The sequence below is a fragment of the Podarcis vaucheri genome (assembly GCF_965113315.1).
Source record: "Podarcis vaucheri genome assembly, chromosome: 7".
Lineage (NCBI taxonomy): Eukaryota > Metazoa > Chordata > Lepidosauria > Squamata > Lacertidae > Podarcis > Podarcis vaucheri.
In genome coordinates this window covers 60,600,781-60,626,192 of record NC_138765.1, presented here as the reverse complement: position 1 = coordinate 60,626,192, position 25,412 = coordinate 60,600,781, and the positions used below count along the sequence as shown (strand labels likewise).

General features: G+C 41.5%; 1 protein-coding gene across 2 annotated transcripts in view; it reads left to right on the top strand.

Moving 5' to 3' along the window:
* Positions 1 to 21,991, top strand: part of TENT4B (terminal nucleotidyltransferase 4B) — a 51,393-nt gene extending 29,402 nt beyond the window's left edge. The window contains exons 3-12 of one of the 2 annotated variants that reach the window (XM_082232910.1): positions 3,313 to 3,359; positions 5,004 to 5,124; positions 6,635 to 6,742; positions 9,639 to 9,767; positions 10,860 to 11,073; positions 11,993 to 12,119; positions 12,227 to 12,330; positions 14,919 to 15,100; positions 17,506 to 17,670; positions 19,167 to 21,991. In XM_082232910.1, the coding sequence (XP_082089036.1) occupies positions 3,313 to 3,359; positions 5,004 to 5,124; positions 6,635 to 6,742; positions 9,639 to 9,767; positions 10,860 to 11,073; positions 11,993 to 12,119; positions 12,227 to 12,330; positions 14,919 to 15,100; positions 17,506 to 17,670; positions 19,167 to 19,346 (1,377 nt within the window). In that variant the 3' untranslated portion in view covers positions 19,347 to 21,991. The remainder of the gene's footprint in view (positions 1 to 3,312; positions 3,360 to 5,003; positions 5,125 to 6,634; positions 6,743 to 9,638; positions 9,768 to 10,859; positions 11,074 to 11,992; positions 12,120 to 12,226; positions 12,331 to 14,918; positions 15,101 to 17,505; positions 17,671 to 19,166) is intronic. The other variant, XM_082232911.1, reaches the window with a different exon arrangement.
* Positions 21,992 to 25,412: the final 3,421 nt, after the last annotated feature.

The following is a 25,412-nucleotide window of genomic DNA, read 5'->3' as shown; positions in this document are numbered from 1 at the left end:
TGGGATGTTCCTCCCCCCAAAAAAACAATCCACAATTCCACAACTAGAAAATGTAAGCCCTAGAATGAAAAATATGTAAATGAGGCAAATATGAACAATTTCAACCTCAGTTGATATTAAGGTTATGATTTGTTGTGCACTTATTCTCAGTGTGTTAGGAGCATATTAGAAGAAAGAACAAATTCCTGTACTGAATGGAATATCACTGGAGATTGGAAGCTCCAGCAGCCAAAGTTTAGCAGCAAGACTGATGCCTGGTGTTTTTGTGTACTAGGGGTTGTGGGTCCGCCAATCACCCCTTACATTCCATTTCACCACTTGCATGCAGCAGTTGCCTTCAAGGCAACTGCGTAGAAGGAAAGGGAGCAAAGGTAGAGAAGAGAGATAGATATGCCCCCAAATAATTGTAAAACAAACAAGCTGCTGAATTTGGGCTATGATGAGCTTTGGGTTTTATTCTGTAGCTGCATATATTCTGTGACTTAAGTGATTTGCAAAAGAGTAACATGTAAGCAAAACTTGGGGGACTGTTTAATATGTCCTTTACATAAGGTAGTGAAAGCATGCTCTGAAAGCTGGTTGAGAAATTCATTTAGTTGCTTACTGGCTTAACAGACAAACCATCTTCGCTGGCAGGAAGAGCACCTGTACAAAACCTGCCTGCCCCTTCCCTCTACTCATTCCTAAATCCATACTTTTCCTGTTAACTTGATCCAGTCATACTTGCCGTCCACATCTGGATTGAAATGAAAACACTGCAGTCTTATATTCCATAGAAATATTTCCTGTGGCTGCACAATTCATAGAAAGCTCTTGAATCCTGCCTCCTTTTTAGGGAAGAGGATTTCTTTCTTTCTTTCAGGAGTTTGCGTACACTCGGTGTGTTCAAGAAAAAAGATAAAACGGGATCGATGGCATTAAGCAAGCATTTATTAAAACTATGCCTTTATTTATAGAAGCCAGCAATTGTGTCATTTGCTCTCTTGCTCCAGGGAATGTGCTTAGACGGAAACATTCCTAGTAAGTGAGAACTGTTCTTGGCATCAGCCGGGCTCCACCATAAGAGTGGCTGAGAGAGGCTTTAATTATCCAGGGGTTGGGACGACAGCACAGCTGACATGAAGAGGAAACATGTTAGATTGGTTTTGAAAAAGAAAGTAAACCTTGTTAAAAAGAACAAACAGTACACCATCGCATTTTAAAACTCTAAATCGTCCTTAGCATGACGCCATGCAGTTTCCTGCATAGGAAGCCTGGCGCATGCTTACAAACACTGTTATTAAATGTGGGGTGGCTAGGAGGGTGTGCACATGCCAAGAATCTTTCGGCACCTATCACAGTGACTCTCCCATGTCCACCAAGGAGCCTTGGATCAGGAGCGCAGCTAGAGTTATGCCTGGATTTGCATCACAGAGTCCTCATAACTTAAAGGGATTTCTAATCTCTGCACACTAGTATTTACAGTAAGTCCAGGATCAGTCTTATCACTGATCATTTCTACATAGCTGGTTCCATTGAAAGAGAGTTTCGATTATAAGGTGGCCCAGGGTCCTCAAAGCTGAGCAGAATTAGCTCTCTCAGATAAAACCTTGTGTTGTTTTGACCACATTGACTTCACATTGTGTATTGCGTAATTACGATAAGAGTGTGTGAAAGTTCAGTACAGGAAAACCTGCTGGAGGAAAGAGTTTGGCCTCTGAAAACTGACCGGAGGAGCCATAGCTCAGTGGTTCAGGTCATGTTTTGCATGGAGGAGGCCCGTGGTTCAATCCTTGATGCCTCCAGTAGCAAGAATCTGGTAGAAGGTAAAATATTTCTCATTGCCTAAAATCCAAGAGAGCCACTGCCAATCAGAATAGACAATCTGGGGGAGTTGTGCAAGATGGATGGATCCTGGCTTGCTTTGTCTGTTTCAGTAGAAGGAAGCTTCATAAGTTGATTTGGCAAATGCTGTGCTCCTTCTTAAAAACAAAGGTTGAATATGCTTTACAAATCCTGCGGGAAAGGGGTGGGACATAGGATTGGCTATTTGGATCCCGAAAACCACTGGGTTCAAAATAATCCTGAAGGTTACTTCAGGTTCTGCAGAAAACTTGTGTGCTGCTGCGGCCTTCCCCAAAGTGCACATCTTGTCGATCTAAATTGTAGTTTGGAGAACCTGCAGTTACTGTGATTTGTTTGTGCTGGAGCTGTTTTCACACTGTGTGTGTGTGTGTGTGTGTGTGGTGACTGTGTTTTCTCTGTTCTGCACAGCTCAGCATGATGATGACACAAAATGTCTAGCTAGCCAATCTGTTTGAAGAGAGCTTCTAAATTATGGCACGTGAAGGATATCATTGAAATTCAGAATGTTCTTACAAATAGATGGCAGTAGGTACATTGTAGAAGGCTGGCATAACCTGATCAGACTATTTGCCTACCTCAGTTTTGTCAATTGTAGGTGGCACCAGGTGCCAGCTCTCAGGCACCTGATATTTTTATTTAATTGAACCTGGAACCTCCTTCATGCAAAACGGATGCTCTCACTGAGCTTTGGCTTCTTCCCATTTGTCCAGTCTGGGGGGAATGGATAAAGCTATACTCATCTCATTTCCCAAGTGTGGTTGAGAGCTGACTTTTTCTTAATATGGGCCCCATCTATGCTATCTAAAGCAGTATCATACCAGTTTGAACCAAATAATCCTAGGAAATGTAGTTTGATAAGGGCACTGAGAAGTGTTAGGTGATACTTTCACCTTCCAAGAGTCCCAGTTCTCAGAGTGATTTAACAACCAGTGACTCTTCCCAAGGAACTTGAGGGAATTGGAGCGCTAACAGCTCGTGGCACCTTCACCCAACCACAGTTCCAAGGATTGTGCGGCAAGCAATGACTGCTTAAAGTGGTATGACGCTGCTTTAAATGTATAGTGCAGATGGGGCCATAAACAGAAACTAGGTTTTGAGTTGTAAAGGCATCAATAGGAGCAGTTTATTTCCCCCTCCACTTTCAATTATTTTTGTAAGGGTTTGTAAGTTTTAAAAATTGAGTATAGTGTCACTGTTCTCAATCATTACCATTCAAGTGGTATTTGGAATATAACAGTTATCTAGTTTTGAAATAATTTTGTTAAAGTGCCTACTTAATAACATGACTTTTTAGAATTAGAAATCAGCTGCTATGGTGTTGAATATTCAGAATTCAAACTCGTCCTATATTATTCTTCAAGCATTTCCAAAGTCTGCCAGTTGAGGGCAGCCACATTCAATGTTAATATTTTCTCCATATGTTTTTGGTGAAGGATTTTAACTTCCTACTTTCATGCTTTTTTCCAGGTACAGATATTTGGAAGTTTTAAGACTGGTTTATATTTACCTACCAGGTTAGTAGTCTTTAATTGCCCCTTATTCTTACACTGAATATCACATTTTTCCTTCCCTGCTTATATTTAACTTGTAAGTCATACTGAAATTGCATAACAGCTGTTTTGATGTTATGGAGATGAAAAGTTATATAATTTCACCGGAAAGCAAATTTGAAGTTCAAGGGAGTCAAAGTCACTGTCAACATCACTTTCCCTTTCCTGACTTGGCTGTTGACAGAAGATAGTCCTGCACATTTATAAATTATTGTTTCTAATTATGTATTTCCAACCTTTATCAGTGGAAATCTGGCCAATGTGACTTGCAAGTACAGTCAGAATACAATAATAAAACCGCAGTAAGATTTATTGAAGCTCATCAGAATCCAGGAGAAGAGAGTCTAGCTGGGTCAGACACTTGGTTTATCTTTTGTCTAGTTCCCTCAATCTCCTGTTCGTTTCAGCAAGACATTTTGTGATCCTGTGGAGAGGAGAAGGGACAGTCTACTTGGAGTAGGCATTGGTTGGTATATTTGCATGCCTCCCTTACTGTCTCTCACTCCTTTCCACAGGGCAGCTTGTGTCAGGCAATGCCCTGAGTAGATACTTCAGAGACAGCTGCTTGAACTGTCATTTAGTATTTGACCTAGATGATGCTGTGCAATAAAATACCTACCTGCTTACCTACCTGGCCACCTGCTGTGTTCTAACACCGGGCTGGTGATGCATTTAAGCTGGAGGATTAACTGATTTATAGATGCTTCTAACCCACATTTCAATCGTAAAACTCCTTGGGATGGTTTAAAGTTAAAAATCACAATAATAATAAATTCCAAAAACAAACAATGACAGCGGTGTCAGAAAAGAATAAACACAGAGTAGAAGTAGCAAAATGAAACCATTAAAAGCCATGGGTGTGAGTTAAAAGCTCAGGTAGGTAGGATGTACTCAGGCTGGTATTTTAATGGTAACAGTGAAGGCTCCAGGCAAAGCTCCCGCGGAGGGAATTCCAAAGATGGGAAGCTGCCATAGAAAGGGCCCTTTCCTGCAGTTGATACTCGCTTTATATCTGAAGACAAGGGAATTTGGAGAATGACCCCAGAAGGTTCACTTGGGTAATGATGGTATTTCAGGTACTTGCTCCCAGATTCTGTAAGGTGGCACAGGGGGTGGGTTGGAGCTATTTGTGTCATCCTGTGCCTTTGCTGTGGTTATGATTTTGTACATTCCCTTCGCATTTAGTTATATCGCCTCTGTGGCTGTGGTTCAGGGAGTCATAGTGTGTTTCCCGCCCCACCCTATCTTGGATCCTGCAGCTGAGAAACACTCTGTTCCTACAAAGTTCACCATAACCTGTGAGCTGGGAGATATTTGCCTGAGAGACTTGGGGACTTCAGAGCCATAAGCCACCAAACTGCCAGGGATATTAGTTTGTATATTAGGAGGTGGCCATAGAGTGCTGTTTCTTGAACTCTCACTGCCAAGAAAAGGGCTTTGAGTCACTTCTGTTCACTTCAGAAATACATGGCATGAACAGGATTTTAGATCCCTGCCCTAGAAAAGCTTTGTGTCAAATATAATCACAGTTCTGTGATTAAAAAGAAAGGTCTTTCTGAATTTACTTCATAGAGAATCGTCTATTAATTTGCTGCCTCTTAATTTCAGTGATATAGACTTAGTTGTGTTTGGGAAATGGGAGACGCTGCCGCTTTGGACCCTGGAAGAGGCTCTCAGGAAACACAACGTGGCAGATGAAGGTTCAGTAAAGGTTTTGGACAAAGCAACTGTAAGTTTTTTTTCTCTCTCTCTCTCTTTCTCTCTGCTTTACTAAAATTGGGTATTCTTTAACAAATAGAAAAAGAAAAAAGAAATACACCAAAGGAACTTTGTACTGTGCAGCTGCCCTTGATCTCTGAAAGTTGCAAGCCGTATCAGTAAATTATTGTTGATTGCTGTTGCTTTTTAAATTCTCTGTATCTATTAGAAGTGGGTCCTCACACATGCAAATAAGGCCAGAAGATTGAGGGAGGGGCAATAGAGTAAGAATGGGCTTGGTAAGGAAGGTTCTCAGCAAAACAACTATGGGGGAGGCTGAAGAACACAAACCATGAATCTTTTTTTGTGGGCACACAGTTACTGCAAATGTTGCCAGTGGGACAATTTGCAGCATCCTTTTAAAAGAAGCCTTCTTTGCTTTACTGCTGTTCTTGCGCCAGAATCCAGAGAACCACACAACTGGTTGTGCATGCCCAAAGGAGCCCAAAGGTTTGCATTTCCCAACAAACACATCATTCTGCACAGCAAAAGGACTGCCAAAACCAGTTTGGGAACACCGCATTGGGGGTTGTTGTCATTGGTGGTCTGCAGTTCAAAGAAAAGTCTGGTTTCAAAGGGCATCCTCAAGCCTCTGGTCACAAGTGTTGTTGCATTCTGGTCTCAGTAAACAGCCAAATAATCTAGACTTTAAAAAAAATTTAGAGACGAATCTCAAATCCTTGATGTACCGTATTTTTCACCCCATAGGACGCACCGGCCCATAAGGCGCACCTAGTTTTTTGGGGGGGAAATAAAGGGGGGGATTATTTTTCCCCCAGGCGCGGGGCTGGGGCGGGGGAAGCCCGAGCTTCCCCCGACCCCAGCCCCCAGAACAGGCAGCTCTCCGCAAGCCATGGGAGCCCAGCGCCGGGCTCCGACCGCTTGCGGAGAGCTGCGCGAAGCCTGGAGAGCGAAAGGGGTCGGTGCGCACCGACCCCTCTCGCTCTCCGGGCTTCAGTGAAAGCCTGCATTCGCCCCATAGGACGCACACACATTTTCCCTTCATTTTTGGAGGGGAAAAAGTGCGTCCTATAGGGCGAAAAATACGGTACTTTAGCGCTATGAATTTGAGTCTAGTTGCTATTGCTTTTTTCAATGATATTTCCTCGAATCCTTACATGTGAATTCAGCTCCTGATGATAAAGCCACATTTTCTTTCTGAAGTAACATGAGAAGCACCTCTGGGATGTGAATGGCTTGCTTCTTATGTCAGGCCTTATGTGAAGAATAGCTTTATTCTGTGGCCTCCTATCTCCCCCTGCTGCCTGTTCATGACTGAAAAGCAACTGCTTTGTGATTGGAGTACTATTGCATCCCCCCATGGTTGTATAAAGGACCTCTTGTATGTAGCAAAAGGCTGAGCTCTGTGAAGATTGTTTTGTTTTAATTTTAAGTGTGTGCTGTCCTTGTCTAACACTAAGCGTACAGGAGAAAGAGAGTTCACTCTTTGAGATAAATGTGTTGTTTTGCTTTTTCCTCAGGTCCCTATAATTAAACTGACTGATTCCTTCACTGAAGTAAAGGTTGATATCAGTTTTAATGTACAGAATGGGGTAAAAGCTGCTCTTCTCATCAGAGATTTTATCAAGGTTAGTAGATACATGGAAACATGGGCTGGATCTAGACACATCAAAGAAGCGTTTCAGTAAAACGCGCTGCAAACTTTGTATGAGAAATCGGGTGAGCAAAATCAGAACTCCACAGCACCTTCTGGTGTCAGTGTTAGAATGGATAAACAACGCGTATAAAGTGCTTTTTCTTTGCCAGTGTAGCTGAGGCCACGGCTAAGCTTCAAGAGGTGTAGGCAACAGATTTGAGGCACATTCTTGAAAATTCAAGTTGTTTCTCCTCTCAATTTCTTTAAAAATACAGTGGTACCTCACAAGATGAATGCCTCGCAAGACAAAAAACTCGCTAGACGAAAGGTTTTTCCGTTTTCGATTTGCCTCGCAAGACGAATTTCACCTATGGGCTTGCTTCGCAAGACGAAAACGTCTCGCGACTTTGTTTCCTTTGTCTAAAAACAAAGACATGTTTTGTTTATAAAGTTAATTTATTTTCCCTTCAATTTTTGAACTGCTCTTTACAGTATGTGTGACTTTAAAGAGCAGTTAATAAACTGTTGTTGTACCAAATTTGGCTTTGTTTGGACTTTTTTTGACCATAGGAACGCATTAATTGATTTTCAATGCATTCCTATAGGATTTCGTGATTCGCAAGACGAAAAATTCGCTAGACGACAAAACTTGCGGAACGAATTACTTTCGTCTTGCGGGGCACCACTGTACATTGTATTTCTGATGGTCTCCATATGTTGTTGGACTCCTTTCCCCCCATCAGCCTCAGCAAGCCTGGCCAGTGGTTGGCATAGATGAAACTATGCAGTCCAATAAAATCTGGAGAGCATCAGGTTGGAGAAGGATGCTGCTAGAAAACCTCATGCCAACCGTGTTTAAAAAAAGTGAAAACAATGAAACAATTGAGAGGGCCAAAGCATTTATATAGGGTATCTCCAATGGTAGATTTGCTCTAGTAGAAGCTCTTGCAATCTGCCTGCCTTTCTCCAGGCCTTCCTACATTGTGTTGTCTCCCAAAAGCTTCTCCTGATTGTTTGAGAGCTCTCTGGTACAGTGTGATCTGTATTCTGGTGAAAAAGAAGCCTTAAAATGGGAAATGGACTTAATCAGAGCCTGTGAGAAGTTGTATGGAAAGGATGGTGGTCCTGGGGTCAGACCATGAGGCGGGGTGAAGCAGCCACCTCAGGCGGCAAAAGCTCAAGCAGTTGCACCCCATCCACCCCAGCCTTTTTGCTGCCACCGGAACACACACACACACACACACGGCACAGTTTTGGGAAGAGGGAGGCGTCCTGGGGCATGACATTGCTGCTTGTCTTCCCCACCCTGGGAAACACCCCCTCATCTCAATGAGTTTTGGTAAGAGGGGGGCATTCTGACAGCAAAGAAGTGGTGGGATGGGCGGAGTGGCAGCAGCAGGGGGCAGGAGGTGGCACATTTCTGTTTCGCCTCAAGTGGCAAAAGGGGACGGGCAGTCCTGCAACTACAACCAAGCTGAACCTGCCTGCATGCCAAGGCTATTCACAAAAGAATAGAAATGGAAGTGTTAGCTTTTTGTTTGCCAAAGTGGTCCTTAGCACTCTGGGGCCAGTAAGAAGGGTAGTAGAGTCCTACGAGAGGGGCAGGTGGGGCTTGCCAGCCTGGGAAGGTAGCCCATCTAGGAGAAGCACAGCTCTGATCCTAAACCTCCACTGCCTTGTGGGATATCTTCAGGAGAAGGAAATGCCAAGGAGTAGACCCTACACAAACCTGGAGTAGAGTCCCTAAGACGTTTGAATGGCGCCTTGTACGCCTCCTTCCAGCAACACATGCAGCTAAGCTGGTGCCAAATGTATTGCTCTGCTTTCATTTGGACCACATCAGCAAGGCTGAGAGGGGCTTCTTATCATCTGGGCTGCCTAGCACCTCCTTACGCACTGCTCAAGCTTGCGTCCTGGGGAAGTCACTCCGGTGCTGCTAACGAAGCGGTTTGACTTCCACCCCGGAGGCACACTCCATTGTCTCCCAAGACAGAACACCTGAGCCTGAATGGTGTTGCTCCTTGTTTTTAATTGTTATATCACTAGATGGCACCAGAGGATAGGTGTGGACCTGTCTGTGTCTCTTCCCCAGTTAAAGTAGACTTTTTGAGCAGTCTTCCAGGTTATATTATTATTTATTACCAAATTTGATTGTACAATTAATGCAAGCGTTTGGTATTTCATACTATTTCCAGTGTAGAAAGCTCTTATAGCTTTAGCATTGGATGAGTTTCCAGAGGAGTTTTGTTTGTTATTAGACAGACAACAGGTTGTACCTTTTATAGTGTGTCTGAGAGTGCCTGTAAGGTGGCTTAGGCCAATAAGTATGAAGGCTGATTTCACATTGTGTCAGCAAACTGGAAGTTAAAGTTCAGTGTGAGAAGGAATCTAGAAAACGAACCGTACAGGCTTGTCCACTAGTCATGCTAGTCCATTATCTGTTGTTTCAGCAAGTAGCAAATCAGCAAATAAATTGGCAGGGCCTTTTTCTCTTGCAAGGTATGAGTACTTTGAACACCACTGAGTGACAGTTCACTTATTAAGCTGTCAATATCTGCTGAGATCACAGACCCATATTCTTTGTGGAATACAGTGGTAACTCGTGTTAAGAACTTAATTCATTCCAGAGGTCCGTTCTTAACCTGAAACTGTTCTTAACCTGAGGTACCACTTTAGCTAATGGGGCCTCCTGCTGCTGCCGCGCCGCCGGAGCACGATTTCTGTTCTCATCCTGAAGCAAAGTTCTTAATCCGAGGTACTATTTCTGGGTTAGCGGAGTCTGTAACCTGAAGCATCTGTAACCTGAAGCGTCTGTAACCTGAAGTGTCTGTAACCTGAGGTACCACTGTAAATGGAAGTCTAATTCCCATCTCCTTTTTCTCCCACAGAAATATCCTGTATTGCCCTATCTAGTTTTAGTATTGAAACAGTTCTTGTTGCAGAGGGACCTGAACGAAGTGTTCACAGGTGGAATTGGATCTTATAGTCTTTTTTTAATGGCCGTCAGTTTTCTCCAGGTAAGTTGGGAGGAATTATTATATGCTAGGTCATGAATGGCCTTTCCCTTCTTTTAAGTGTAATATCACTTTAGGGTACACAACATTGTAGTCCACCCATTGGCTGTAATAAAATAATTACTATAAAATTGCATATAATGGAACTTAGTATGCTAACTAGTACTGCAGTTAAATTTTTAGGGGGTAGCAGAATAGCTCTGAAGTGGAATGAGCACTGCTCTAGTAATAGCAGTTCTGAAACATTCACTTGTTTAAACTAATTATTTGCTTTGAATTATTTAGTACCATTTCTCCCAGATGTTTTGGGGATATTTTTCTCTGCAAACTAAAAAGGCAAAGACACATAAAGGAAAGGGTGTGGAGGGAAGAAGACAGAGGAGGAAGATCAGTGTGATAACATCAGAACAATGTAGTGAGGTAGCCTCACCCCAGATACGCCCATTCAGCTGCTTTGATCTGCTGAACTGCCACTGTTATGGGTGCTACATAATTCTTGTTCTGCATTTTGTTAGAAATTGATCTTTTATTGTGGCAACACTTAACAATTTGGAACTCCCTTCCTATTAACATCCGGCAGGTGTCTTCACTGCACTCCTTTCAGCATGCCTGCTTGTTTTTGTTTAGGCAAGCCTGTCCAGATATGTAGAATATTGACACGTGTTTTAGTCTGGTTTTGCATATCCCAGGTCCCAGCTTCAGCTCACTCACTATTCAGTGTGCTTCGCTCACAATCTGGTTAGGTCTTTTTTGTGTGTTAAGTGTGTATGTTGCAACTTTCCTTTTCAATCCTTCAGAAGAATCCTGTGTAGGTTGATCATTTATTTTCTATTTTATAGATTTGGGGCAGGGGGCAGAGTAAGCTAATGACTTGCCCAGACACCCACAGAGTCTGATTGGAAGGCTTGGGGCATTTTGCATTGGAAATAATTGAGTGATGGGATATGTGCAAATCTTTTTGTGTTTTGTCCCCTGAGCCAGCTATTAAATTGGTTGATTCTTTAATTTCACTATTGATTTTAGTGTTCACATGGATTGTAAAGGAATCTGGAGATTTTTTAAAAGCATTTTTTGTTTTTGTTTCCCCCCCAATAGCTACATCCCAGAGAAGATGCTTGTACCCCCAACGCCAACTACGGTGTCCTTTTAATAGAATTTTTTGAATTATATGGGCGTCATTTCAATTACCTGAAAACAGGAATCCGAATAAAGGACGGTGGCTCATATGTGGCTAAGGATGAAGTGCAAAAGAATATGTTAGATGGCTATAGACCATCAATGTTGTATATTGAAGACCCACTGCAACCAGGTATTTGGGCTTTTCACTAGGCCATAGGAAAGTAAACAATTTCTATGGAGACTTTTAACCCAAGGATGCAACAAAGCAGCTGTAGTTCCTGAATTGTGTACAATCTAGTTTCAGGTGATTCCCAACAAATTGGGGGTCTAAATGGTACAAAATGTAGTAATATAAAACTGGTATTAAAAAATGATTTTATATCACAAATATATATATAACACAGATGACCCACGAGGATGACCCTAAGACCAAAATGTGTCTGAGTTTATTTTAGAGTTGAGTAATTTCAGGTTATGTTTGTTTGGAATTGTTTATATTATATAGAGTTTTAGAGTTGAGTAATATATATACATAAGCCAAAAGTAATAGCACATATGTCTAAAAGTGACCCACCTTATATACACATGCTCACATATTTGTATACATACATACACACATGCTCTCTCTATGTGTATAATGTGTGAAATTTGCAAATATCTATATTGTGTGTTTTAATATATTGCCATTCTGTAGCTGCAACTTGTACAGTAGAAGCTGGAAAGCAGAAAGCTGATGAATTATCTCTATGTATATGTATATGTATATGTACATGTAGATGTAGATGTAGATGCATATCCCTCACCTTAAGGATCACTGAGGAAGACCATAAAGTCAAAAAGCATTTGGGATTGTTTTATTGAGTTGAATAATTTCAGGTTATGTTTTTAACTGTTTTTATATTTGTGATATAAAAGTGCAATATTTGTGTAATAAAATTGCTTATTACTTCATTTTGTATTATTGGGATATTTAGATCCCAGTTGATTGGTAAATTACCTTGTTTTGTTTTGTTGGGACTAATTTCCTTTTTGCAGTGTAAAATCATATTATATTCAGAGAAAATGTTTACCCATAACAATCACCCTAATGGATGTTTTCTTTTTTTAAGGTAATGATGTTGGCAGGAGTTCTTATGGTGCCATGCAAGTGAAACAGGCCTTTGATTATGCATATGTTGTTCTGAGCCATGCAGTATCGCCAATAGCTAAATATTATCCCAACAATGAAAGTGAAAGGTAAACATTATATGTCCCAAGTTGGATCCATTAGTGATGTCACTCTCCCCCCCCCCCCGTCCTTTAAAAATCCAGTTAACCTTTCCTTTCTCTTAAAATGTTCACAGTATATTAGGAAGAATTATCAGAGTAACACAAGAAGTCGCAACATACAGAGACTGGATATCAAAGCAATGGGGAATACAGAATAGCACAGAGACATCATGCAATGGTAAGATTTTCCTATATGTAGGCTTGCAAAACCCTTGCAGCCAAAAGTTCACTTTAGATCCTGGCAGGGAGGCCTGTAATATAGGTATAAAAGCTTCTTCCTATTCAAGAAAGTTTGATTTGCATTATGGACAGTGGCACAAAAAGCTTCAGGCATAATGGAGCTTGCTTCTTAGTAAACATATATAAGATTGCATGAACAGATACAGAAAAGCAGAGGCAAGAAGCCTGCAAGCATAGGTTCATGATCAAGAGAGAAAAAGTTGACTTGATAACTGACTACTTTGGTAGAAAGAACACAGGGAGTAATAAATAGTGACATTCTCAAATAGAATAGAAGTTCCATAAGCAGTATAAGATACTTTGGGTTGTATCTGGCAGATTTTTTTCTCAGAGTAGGCTTGCTGAAGTCAGCGAATGTGATTTAAGTCCATTAATTTGAGTGGGTCTACTTGAGTATGACTTACGGTAGTTGGGAGTTCTCATTTTAAAACAAGTTGTTAACCCTCATGAGTTGCAGACTGAAATGTTGACAGCAGAATCCGCTGAAGGCTTGATCTGGCAGTAGTCCCTTCTGTTGTCATAACAAGTCAAAAAGAAAACCAAAGCTGCATAAACTTAAATTGGCCACTCACTAAATCAAGGCCTGCTATTCCCAGATATTCTGAACAGCATAAAGCCTGTATGGAAGCATGCAGACTCTGATGATCCAGACTACGATATATTGAAAGCAGAGAACAGGAGGTAGAGGAGAAACTACAGTGTCAAAGATAGCTGAAAGAAGTGCAGTTGACCATTCTTTTCAAACCACCTGTGGCTGATACCCTGTGCCCGTTTACTTAAAAGTAAGCCCCATTGAACACAGGAGTTGCTTCTAAGAAAACATGTTGTTGGGTTGCACTGGAGGGGTGAAAGAACTGTTGCAGGCAATTTACTAAATACTCCTATTCAGCAAAGGTTGATTTGTTTTATTGATATAGACCTAGGCCCCAATTCTAAACACACTTACTAGATATAATGGAGTTTGCTTCTGAATAAATGTGCATAAGATTGCACTGATGGATACAGAGAAGCAGGGTGGAGAAGCCTGCAAGGAAAAGAAAAATCATGGTCCAGAGAGACCTGAAAGGTTATTTGATAGCTGACTATTTCAATGTAAAGAACTGAGGAATAAAAATAAAAATGAATTGAGATAAATGATCATATCTATACCTTGACAGAGAGTCCCTGTTCTATACAGCATGTGTCAAAACATGAGTCTCTGAGGAGTGTGTGTTTCTGGTTAGAGAGATAATGCCTTTCTCCCAGGAGTAGTATGTGTTATAGAGAACCACTCTGCCAAAGAGTTGTTTGTGCAAATCATGGATTTTAACAGAAGTTTTAGCAAATTCTTTTGACATAGCATTAACTGAAAAGTTCCGTGTCTGTAATAGGCACTTGGAGCACTGTGTCTCTGACAGCAATCTTTGTTACGTCATTTATTAGTACCCATAAATACTTTATGCAACTTTCCCAAAAGCTCAAAAGTAGTGTACAACCAACAAAATGCTCCCAAGTTTTAAACTTTAAAACAACAACATTTCACTTAGCTTTCCATCATGTCATCCTCTTTCAGTTATGCTATGCCAGCCTTGGTGTGTCTTTAATGTAGCAAATCTTATTAATCTGTCCTGCCTTGCACAAGCTCTGTCAGGATGAAGCAAAGTTAGATCAGACCAAGGCTTGGATAATTACCCATAATCTTTTAGAAAAACTTAACTGGATTCAACTAAATACCCCCCAATCCAGCTAAAGTTAGTACAGTGGTGCCTCGCAAGACGAAAATAATCCGTTCCGCGAGTCTCTTCGTCTAGCGGTTTTTTCGTCTTGCGAAGCAACCTGATTAGCGCTATTAGCGGTTTAGCGGCTATTAAAGGCTTCGCGGCTAAAAGGCTATTAGTGGCTTAGAAAAGGGGGGGGGGAGCGAAAAAAATTGCAAGACTTGCAAGCCCATAGGGAAATTCATCTTGCGAAGCGCATCGAAAAACGGAAAACCCTTTCGTCTAGCGGGTTTTTCGTCTTGCGAGGCATTCGTCTTGCGGGGCACCACTGTAATGAAGAAATCCCTTGGGGAGTAACAGATCTACATTAGTTGTGTTCATTGTGTTAACACCGGTTTCAGTAGTACATAGACATGACAGAGTTATTTGGTTAAAAGCCATGGTCTCAGATATGACTGGATTGCTGCCCTGAATGCTATTTAACACCTATTGTCATTCAGGGCTTTGAAACAAATTAAACCCGTCTTGCATTTCATTTTTGCACTAAATGCATCTCAGCTGCAAGCATGATGCAAAAGTGGAAACTGATTTCCTTTACAACCCATTGTTGGTCTGAGAAGGGAGCACAGTGTGTGTTCATCTAACACAGGGGTGGGGAACTTGTGGCCCTCCTTATGCTGCTGGTGTACATTTTCCCCCAGACTATTCACCATGCTGGGTGGGGCTGGACCTCATATTCCCTGGAATCCAAAACTCTCTATACTGTTGTGAGCAACTTCGTTGTTGTGAAAGAATGCTTATGTGCTCACTATTCTGTACTTTTTAACAGGTAATGGGGTGACCTTGATAGACAACCAGCAGTTGGACAAATGCAACAATAATCTTTCCGAAGGGAATGAATCACTAGGGAAACCTAGAAGTAAAACAGAGACACCAAGCAAACACTCATCAAATTCTTCATCAGGCCCTTTATCATCGTCATCTTCTACACTCTCCAGCTCCAGCGACGTAGTAAGTATCATGCCCTGGCCACTGTCCCATTGGATTATTGTAATGCACACTAGCTTCCTTTCAAGCAGTGTAGTTACCCCAGCTGGTCCAGAATATAGCAGCCAAACTATTGTCTGGAGCTATATGGAAGGCCATATTATGTAATTCTTGTGTTGTCTTCATTGGCCACTGTTTCCGGGCTCAGTTTGAAGTGCTGTGGCTCTGGTCTTTTAAAATAAAAACCTATGTTGTCAGGGAACATGGTATCTTGGGAATTGCCTTGTCCCATATGAACCCATTCAGAAACATTGCTCATTTTCTGAGGCCCCCCTTGTGGTACCACCGCTGGCAGAAGTTCAATTAATGGGAGCAAGAAAAATGACCTTTTAAAATTGTGGCATCCAGGTTATGCAATGGCTTCCCCATAGAAATGTGTCCACCCCTCCAGGAACACCAGCTTTTAAAAGGGCTCTAAAGACAGCCCTGGTTGAAGGGACATTTTAGTTAAAGATTTCAGACTTGGATAAGTTATTCCTTTTGTCTGTTTTGTATTGTTCTAATAGTCTTTTTTATAGTAGTATTCCTCCCCCCCCCCCTTTGCTGCTTTGTCTTCATGCAGAGAAAGGCAGAATCAAACTGCTTTGCTCAGGAAAACTCCCTCCCTCCACCACAAAGTTGTTTTGTGTATTTAGGGATGGGCAGCTTTGAATTTTCCGTGCCTCAAACAATATCCTTATAGCAAACAGTTTAAAAATGAAACAAAATTGTGAAGAGTTGCAAAAGCATATTTGTTTGCACTCAGTTATAAACTCATTCTTATCTTTTAGCTCCCGAAGGCTGTGCTTACATTATCAATTAAAACAAGACATAATAAAAAAATGAGATACAAACCTGTGAGAGGGGCAAAAAAGCATAGGACAGTTCAAAAGTTTGGCAAAACAGAAAAACATGTAGCGAATTAATAAAAAGCAAAGGCGAAGGCTAGTAGTCTGCCTTCTTCAGAAGAAGTTCTGAAATCTGGATGCCATAGTCAAAAACACCATTCTGCCAGTCCCAGCCACCTAAACCTCCAAGGCAGTGGGAGATGGAACATGGCAGTCCTCTGAGAAGAGTGCAGAGGGTGGTTAGTGACGCCGGGGTTTATGTGAGTCTGATCTTCAAGGAACATAAGTTTTAAAATGAAACAAAACCATACAGAGCAAGCACCTCTAAGCATACTTTAAAGCAGCACTTTTGTTCATGCAGCCCAGCGATTATAGCAATATCTGCTTTTCTATTTTATGTTCTTAGAAACTATATATGTTAGTTTCAGTGGATGCCCTAAAATTTGGTGAGCGTTGATTGCTCACATGGGAATTCCAAAAACCACAAGATGGAAGTTTAAAATGTCCAGAAAGGGATATACTTTCCCCTACTACTCATACAGTAGTGAATGCTCGCAATAATTAGGCAATTGTCAGGATTCCCTGGTGTACCCTTGCACACACTTAGCATCTCCCGGACTGTGATGCTTGTACTTCTCAATCTGGTTTCAATATGATGCTTTTGCTTTCTGTCTTTTGGGTTTGATATAAGCAGCATGTGCTTGTACAGCTGCACTTGTAACTGGCAAGGCATATAGCTCACCAGCCGTGTATGGTGGCCCAACAGAGACTAGGTGATTCTCCAGCTTTCACTGCCTGGGACAAAAAACTAACCCAATGGATGCTGAAGCTCCCAGCAGCCCTTAGTACATTGCTGGTGGGTCAGTAGTTGTGCAGGCCTAGCCTTCTAGATCTGGGTTTCCTGGAAAGTGTATTGGCATCTGCAGGATATGAAAGAAATTTATGTTTGTATAGGACCTGCCTCCTTAGGCATTCCTGGTGCCAGACATGAGCCAAAATGATCAGGACAGTAAATATTTGCCAGACTTGCATTAGCCTCTGAGATAATTAAAAAGAGGGGAAACGGTGTATGAGTTGGGATTGTCTTAAAGAGCTCTCTCTCCTCTAGCCTCATGGCTTCCATAGAAGCAGATTATCCAGAAAATGCAAAAAGAGCTAATTCCTTAGGCCTCTCTAACATGATAAAAGCTAGTTACATAAAGAAAAGGCGGGGAAGTATTGCATTTTATGCAGCTGTTGGTGGGTCTAAAATAATTAGATGGATGCTTGCATCAATCCAGCATTTTAAAAGCTCATTTTTGTGGAGAATATTTGCATAGTACATACATGAAATGTGATTTGGGAACATTCCCTTGGTACACATGTGATTCTCATAGGTCACTGGATCTGGGAGCAATAAAGGGCCCTTATTGCGTCTTATTTTTGAGAGCAGTAGTCCCTTACCTGGTTGTAGTTTTGAAGGTGCTGACCATCTGAAAGAACTGGCCTCTCCTGTCTTTCCCCTTAACTGACATGTTCCTGCTGATGCCTGTTTCCCAACAGGAGTCTGATGGAACACCATGCAAAACCTCTAAACAGCTGGGCTGCCGCCAAACTACAGCAAACAGAATGGCTACTCAGGACATATCACTGGGATCCACGCAGTTGAGTGGGAAAATACCAAGTGGCCAAACAGTGAATGCATCCAGTGTTGTAAACAAGTCCCAGGTTGGTAGGGCATTGGGCTCAATCACCTTGGTCCCCTTCCTTCTTCCACTGCCAGCATTACTATCCTTAAGTGGCATCCCCACCCCGCCCGGGATTTCAGTACAGCATTTTGTTGCTTGCAGAAATTCTGTAACCTCAGGCTTACACAAGCTAGCATATTTTCCCATGAGGTTGAAATCTGGAGGGATGGGGTCTCTTCCCTCTGCCCCTGCCTCTTCAGAGATTGGTGGTAATGAGGAGGCTACTAAAATAAGACTTCTCCAGCAATAGGAAAGGGATCTATAAAAGGGGTTTCAGTGGTCACAGAAGAAATGTAGAGAAGTACATTTTTAGGCCATCGTTCTGAGCAAATGTCTGTCCAGAGCGACCTACAATTGAAACCTAAGATAAAAAATAGTGCAAAATTCAAAACTCTAAAAGCTCAGCTATTGTAAGTCATCAGCACCTGACACAGAATGTTCTGCGTATATGCTTTGAATCGCTATGATGTGTTCACACACATTTTATGGGGTACCTATGTAACATCCTAAAACGGTTGCCTTATTTGCTTCTTCAGTTTTTTCTAGGCCACAGAGAATCAAACGTATTTTGGGATCAATGGAACAGTAACACAGTCTTTGCAGGTGTAGATCTCCTTAGGGCTGTTGCGTATTTTTATTTAGAGGCGTTGTTTTGACAAGTGCAGTGGTGCATTAGGGTGAGGCTATTGTCATTCACCTAGACCACAGCATACCTTCATTGAGATTCCTGCATTGCAGGGCATTGAGCTAGAAAGATGACCCCTAGGGGGTCTCTTCCAGCTCTATGATTCTGTGATTATCTTTCCAGTGAACATCGTTTTAGCTGTGTATTTTTTTTCCAATCAAGTAGCTATTTTAATTACTACTTATTCGCCTATATTTTTTTAAAATATTTGATGGCGCAATAGCACAGAAATGAAAATGCATTTTCTAGAAATTATTTTAAAGGGATTAAAAAACACTGCCTTTTGCATCTTTCCTGTCAGTGCCATGCCATTTTATCTTTAAAATGTGGATGTGCTTTTGCTCTTCCTCCTCCTCTTTTTTTAACATGATTGGAGTAGTTGCACAATAGTGCTGAGATTTTGAAAACTCCAAGCCAAAATTTTAGACATCACTTTTAACAATTGGTCAGTAGTTCAAAAAATGGCATTTGCCCACTAGCTTGAATAGCAAGTAATTGAGGTGCATTCAAAGAGATTCTATATACCCCCGAAGGGTGAGAAGTCTGTTGAGATTCCGTATGTAGCTTATAATGCAAGATTAATTATAAAGCTGCTAGTAGCTGCTAGTTTGGAGTAGCCCTGGAAACTTCACATAAACCTTCCTGATCTGTATGTGACTTCATTCCTTGTGTGAAGCACCACGGGCTGCTTGCCTCTCCGCTCATGTAACTGTGGCTCATGTGTTGCGAGAGCAAACGACCTGTACGTAGCGAGGGTGCTCACACTGGCTTTCTCGTCTTCTTCTTTGCAGCACGGATCCACGAGGTTATTCCGCACTTCTTCCAACAAAGGCTTCCAGGGTCCAGCAAATTCAAGCCATGGCACCTCGGTCATGAACAAACAGCACCAAGGCAGCAAATCACACCAGTTTTTCCACGGCAAAAAGAGGAAACACAAGAGGGACGTGGTCCTTCCAGACCTTTGTAGATAGTTCTCCTATCTGACAATTTTGACTGTTCTTCTGTGTGCAATGATCTCTCTCATGCTACAAGAGTAAGTTGGGACAGTGAATCCCCAGACCTCATCTGGAGTCTCAAAGGACTATGGTAACGTTGATTAGCAACGCATTTTAGTTTTTATTTTTTCCAGCTCGCCACGGAACAGATCATGAAGACTGATAACGGCAAAAGGGGGGGAGGAGGGAGCAGCAAAAGGCCACTTATGTGGCGAGTTATATGCTACCACAGGGTTGTTTAGGATATAAAAGCTTGAATGTAAAATAAATATTTCCCATCAGCTTTTATGCTGACCTGTAGGGGGGGTAGTATTCAGTGTGTTTAAGGGGTTGGTAATGAACTAAAATAAAAGGATAAAAAAGTGAAAAAAAATACTATATTTTGAGGGAAGCCCAAAGTTCAAAGGAGAGTGAGTAAATTCACGCATGATAATTTTTAAATTATTTTTGCATATATTTACCATTTTATTGTGTATCTATAGACGACCATATAGGAAAACTGACATTTGTAATAGTGGATTTGTTAATACTTTTTACATAACATTGCCATTTAAATTGTAGAAACATCCCCCTCCTTTTCCCTCAGGACTAGCTTAAAAATAATAATAATCTGAACTGTCAGCTGAACATCGGACAACGTAGTGAGTTATATGGCTCAGAAATTGTGGTGTGCTTCCCCCACCCCCCCCTTAGCATTGAAATGATTTAGTAGCACATTTATGTGTCTGTACATGTTGCTTCTCTGAAGGAAAAAAGGCAGATAAGATGCAGGGGCGCAAAGACTTGTTTATAAAGTGTAAAAATGCATCATGTGTCAACTTGGAGCTTGTATTTCCTCTCGCACGAGTGGAAAATGAACTCTTCACCTTCTTTCTGATGTGCCATCTTCTCAGGCAAAAAGGGTTATTCCAGGTTAGTTTTCATCAGAAACCTTAGGGTTTTTTTATTATTATTTGATAGGAAACCAAGCTACTTGAGGGGGGGTAGGGAAGGAAGCACTTTGCTACATGAAGGAAAACATCTCAAGTTCATTGGTGATGTCTACATTTTGGGACCTCCTCTAAACCTTATGTCTTTTTTTGTGCCTTCATCCCCATTTTTTTTCTCCTTTACCTTGCAACTTTGTATCTTTTTCTTAAAAAAAACAAAAAAACTTGAGAAATGGAACTGTTAAGGCAGTTGGAAAAAAAATAATCCCTTGTTATCTCATTCCTTTTTCGGTATATTTTTAAATCCACTCAAAGAATTAAACGGTCTTCAATAATGGAAATAAATTTGTATTGCTGTCTAAAGAGCTGAAACCTTTTTCATATCCAAGTACTTCTTTGTCAAAAATCTCCCACCCCCACCTTTTAAAAACATTTGAACATTTCCTAAGCTCAGCCATGCTGTGGGTTTTAAGACTGACAAGAAGTTCATGCGATGAATGCAAAATGGGACATGTAGGTTTGTAGTCACTTGCATTGTTTGCAAAAAGGATTTGGAGCACTTTAATTGATAGAATGTAAAGTGACTTTTACTGTAACATTTTTCTTTGAAGAGGAAAGTGTGTTTGTGTGAGTGAGTGAGTGAGTGAGTGAGTGAGTGTATTCAGTATGTAAGACTGTGTTCAGTGTATCCAGTCTGGAGAATGATGATGATCCTTTTATGAGGAATAATATTAGCTTTTAGATGTTTTCTTTTATAATTGCAGACCAACTTGACCTTTAATAAGCACTGATCTAGTGCAAAAGCTTTTTAAGTAAAATAATGCAAAACGACCAAAAACTGTCATCACTGAAAACTTAATAAAACACACACTCTTGATGGTAAAGCATTTATTTAACTTCCAAGGAAATGGAGGAGGGAAACACAACCTAGCCCACCCTAATGCTCAAAAACACTAAGCTTAAAGGAAAAAGAATGTTAACCTGTCAATGTTTTCAATTTTAGATCCATATTCTGTTCTGATCAGTTTTTATCAACAATATTTTTGTTACTATAATTTGCTGCAAGTACATTATGCATTATTGAAAAGTATTTATTTTGAATTTTAAAAATGTTTTATAACTGTGTAGGCCTACCTTCACTGCTTTGGGAACAAATTCTAAATTATAGTAATCCAGTATTACTAGCTGCTGTTATCAAACGCTGTTACAAATGTGTAATACATCGATCTGTATTACTTAACCACACTGAAGGGTTGTTGTTATTATTTTTATCATTATTTAATTTTTCTTCTTCAAAGAATCACCCTCATTGTTGGAAACAAATGTTCTGTCGGGATGCAGAGTTTGGTGTTCCAATAAGCATGTGATTATTTTAATGTGGTGGTAGCGGGAAGATAATCTTGATTCCGTTGGGAATCTTAGGTTTGCCTCAATTTATGGTTTTCATAAATTTTAATGGAAAATTAGCTTTTCCTGGACTGCTCGAGTTTCATTTTGTAAACAGTATATTTCTTAACAGAAGACAACATCGAAGAAAAAAAAGCATGAAGGAGAAATTGAGGTATTTACTTTGCCTCAGATTACCAGCATTGTATTCATGAAACACTGTATGTCTAAGCAAAACTTTTATTTAAACTGGACAGTTGAACTGTTCGCCTTTTTCAATCTGAAGTAAAAAGAAAATAGCTTCGAGTTTTGCCTGCTCATTTATCTTGTACATTTCATCTCTGTATTCAACTCAAGGCTAATTCCTTTTTTGAGTTTGAATACTTTTTTGTGAACATTTTGTGGAAATATATATAGATATAAAATAAATGTTTAAACACCCACATTTTTAAAAATCATTCGTGACATCCATTTTCTTTTGAAAGGCATGCGATACCACTCCCACCCCCACCCCATATCCACATGCGCACAATCTCCAGCCACCCACTGCAAACTCCAAATGGCCAGACTACATAGGAGCATAGGAACACTGAACGAGACTCGGCTGGCCTGTATAGCTCAGCGTTGTCCACAGTGACTAGCAGCCCTACCTGGAGATGGCACCTTCTGCATGCAGAGCAGATGCACCGCCACTGAGCTATGGACCTTGCCCTAAAGACTACACAATAGTGGTGGTAAAGTTGGGGCTGAGGGATGGCATGGAACAATCCCAGGAGTTGAGTGGCAGCCGATCCCCTGGGCGTGAGTCCTGAGACTGTGCGGCACGGCACATACCTGCATTTACCCCTGTTCACTCCTCTGCTTGCATGATCAGCAAAACAATTGCAGCTTCCTGGTTTAACACAAGCTTTCCATTCTGTACAAACTGGAAGGTAACAGTTAATGGAGGCAGGGTTTGGAAGCAAGCTTTAAACCAGGGTCGGATCCTGGGTTTTTTGTCTCCCAAAATAGTTCTTGCTTCTCAGGAAACAGGAAGCTTGTTTGTGTGCTTGCTCTGGTGCTCGTGAAAGAGGAAGAGTGAAGGAGCTGATGCTCCTGGGCTGATTGAGCCAGGATTTGATCTCTGAAACATGGCTGCTGTGCAAATCATCTACTGTAGCATATGGGATGTTTCATTTTGAATTTACTGAGACTGGCAGCAGCACAGTACAAGAATGGCAAGTAGGTGTGTAGATCTTTTTATTATAGGGAAGCCCACATGCTTTTGACTTAGCTGTATCCACAAATGCTACAGCAACCGCACGGCCTTCAAGTTGCCTGCTTATTGTATAGTACATTTTATTTCCCACTCCATCTCCTACAAGGGCCTTTATATCTGTTGACAACCTACTTTGAGTGCAGTAATTGCAGAAAAGGGTCTATAAATAGACCTGATTTTATTTGTGCCTGAATCCAAGAGGCCAGGGAACATTTCATAGCCAAACTGTCTCCTTCAGCCTTGCAGTTAATGGGTTGGCAAGGAAAGCAATTTTTGTGCATGTGTCACGCATGTGGCCCTGGTACAGCAGTTCCTTGTTGAACTCTACTGTGTGCACAGGGCCACCTATTAAGTGTATTTTTGCTGCTTTTTTTGATGAAAAGGTGCATCTCTCTATGCAAGGAGAAGCCTCACCATAGGCAAGGAGGACTCTGTAAGCAGTGATATGTATATGGAGCAATAGACCGTGGTGGGGGTGGGGGCACTGTTTGTGATCAGAAAATCACCTGCAGAAACAAGTAAGTTGCATTATAGTTTATGTTACGCTAGTTCTGTTTTTAACTATGGGTTATGCAAAGAAACAATTCTTTCTAGCTCAAGAGGAGGACCTTTTTCTGCCTCCCCACTTCCAGCTACACTCTGAAGACTGGAGAAGAGACCCTCTTAAGAATATTAGGGGGCTGAGCAGGGGAAGGATTAGACCATGTGAAAAATTAATATAAGATTTTAGCTGCAGTTCATTTTCAGCCTTGCATTCTTGTTATTTAAAAAGCGTGCCTAGACATTCTGTTGTTGCGCCCATAACCTAGGTTTAAGGTGCCATTTAGCTCCTAGTTTTCATATCTCAGTTTCTAACACTGCCCTCAACCCATCCTTCATAAGGCTTGGTTTCTAGACCCTTGATCATCTTGGTCCGTCCCGTCCCCCGTCCCCCGCACACATTCATTAAACCGGGGGCCGGGGTGAGAACTGGGCACATTACTCCAGCTGGAAATATTATCTGAGGGTTGTCATTCTCACAAGGAACTGAGACGTTATATAGGGATGGTAACAGTCTCAACACATGGTTATGTCAATGTTCATATCTAAGTGACTGCAGTGAGCCATGGAGGTGTTTCTGGTTAAAGAGATAAGTCCCTCTTTCTAGGAGCAGATCCCCTGCTTTACACTCATCTGAGTGTGCATACCATGATTAACAGAAGTTTTGGGAAATTCACTTGACCTGGCATGAACAGAAGGTAGCTGTTTTGCCTCTGCACTTCGCCTGCTGCTACTTCTTAGATTAAGGGGGGGGGAGTCTGTGTGTGTAAGCAGAACAAGTGCGACATCAGTTCATGCTTTTAGTTACTTGCTCTGGCTCAGGATGCTGCGCCTGTATACAGTGGTACCTCGGGTTACAGACACTTCAGGTTACATACGCTTCAGGGTACAGACTCCGCTAACCCAGAAATAGTACCTCAGGTTAAGAACTTTGCTTCAGGATGAGAACAGAAATTGTGCTCCAGCGGCGTGGTAGCAGCAGGAGGCCCCATTAGCTAAAGTGGTGCTTCAGGTTAAGAACAGTTTCAGGTTAAGAACGGACCTCCGGAACGAATTAAGTACTTAACCCGAGGTACCACTGTATTGCCTTCTGAATCAAGTATTTATTTTACGTTCCCTGTAGTGGGGAGCCTGTGGCCCTCCATCTGCTGTTGGATTTTGACTCCCATCAGCGCCAGCACTTACAGCTAATGCCCACAGATGATGGAAGCTGTAGTCCAGCAACATCTGGAGGGCTGCAGGTTCTCTGCCCCTGTTTTACACATCACATCCATCCTAGATTAGCCTCCAAAACAGCTTGCAATTAAAATCCATACAAAAGAATCAACATAATATGCATACATGGTAGCATTTTTTGCTATCTTCTGTGGGCCACCAGGGCCAAAACAATGCAGGTGTGGATAACAAGGAGAAAAGCTGTTGGCAGCAAGGCTTCCTTCAGAAAATGGACGAAGGCATTTGCAAAACTGCAAGCAGACAATAAGGGATGTAAAAGAAAGAATCTGAGGCATGTAGTAAGTTTTTAGCTTAGTATAAAATGATTTGCTGTTCTGGTCGCCTTGCCCCGAAAGAATACTGTACAGCTGGAAAAGGTTCAGAAAAGAGCATTCGAAAGGATCAAGGGGGTGGAGCAATTCACCTATAAGGAAAGGTTCCAACATGTTGGCAGAGACCCTGAGAGTCACCTAGTCCAACCCCTTGCAATGCAGGAATCTCAACTAATGCGTCCAAGACAGATTATCATCCAAGCTCTGTTCAAAAATCTCCAAACAAGGAGAGTCTACCACCTCTCATGGGAATCCATTCTACTGTTGAATAGCTCTTACTGTCTGAAAGTTCTTCAGAACGTTTAGTCAGAATTTCCTTTCTTGCAACTTGAATCCATTGGTTTGGGTTCTAGCCTCTGGAGGAGAATGCAAGCTTACTCCA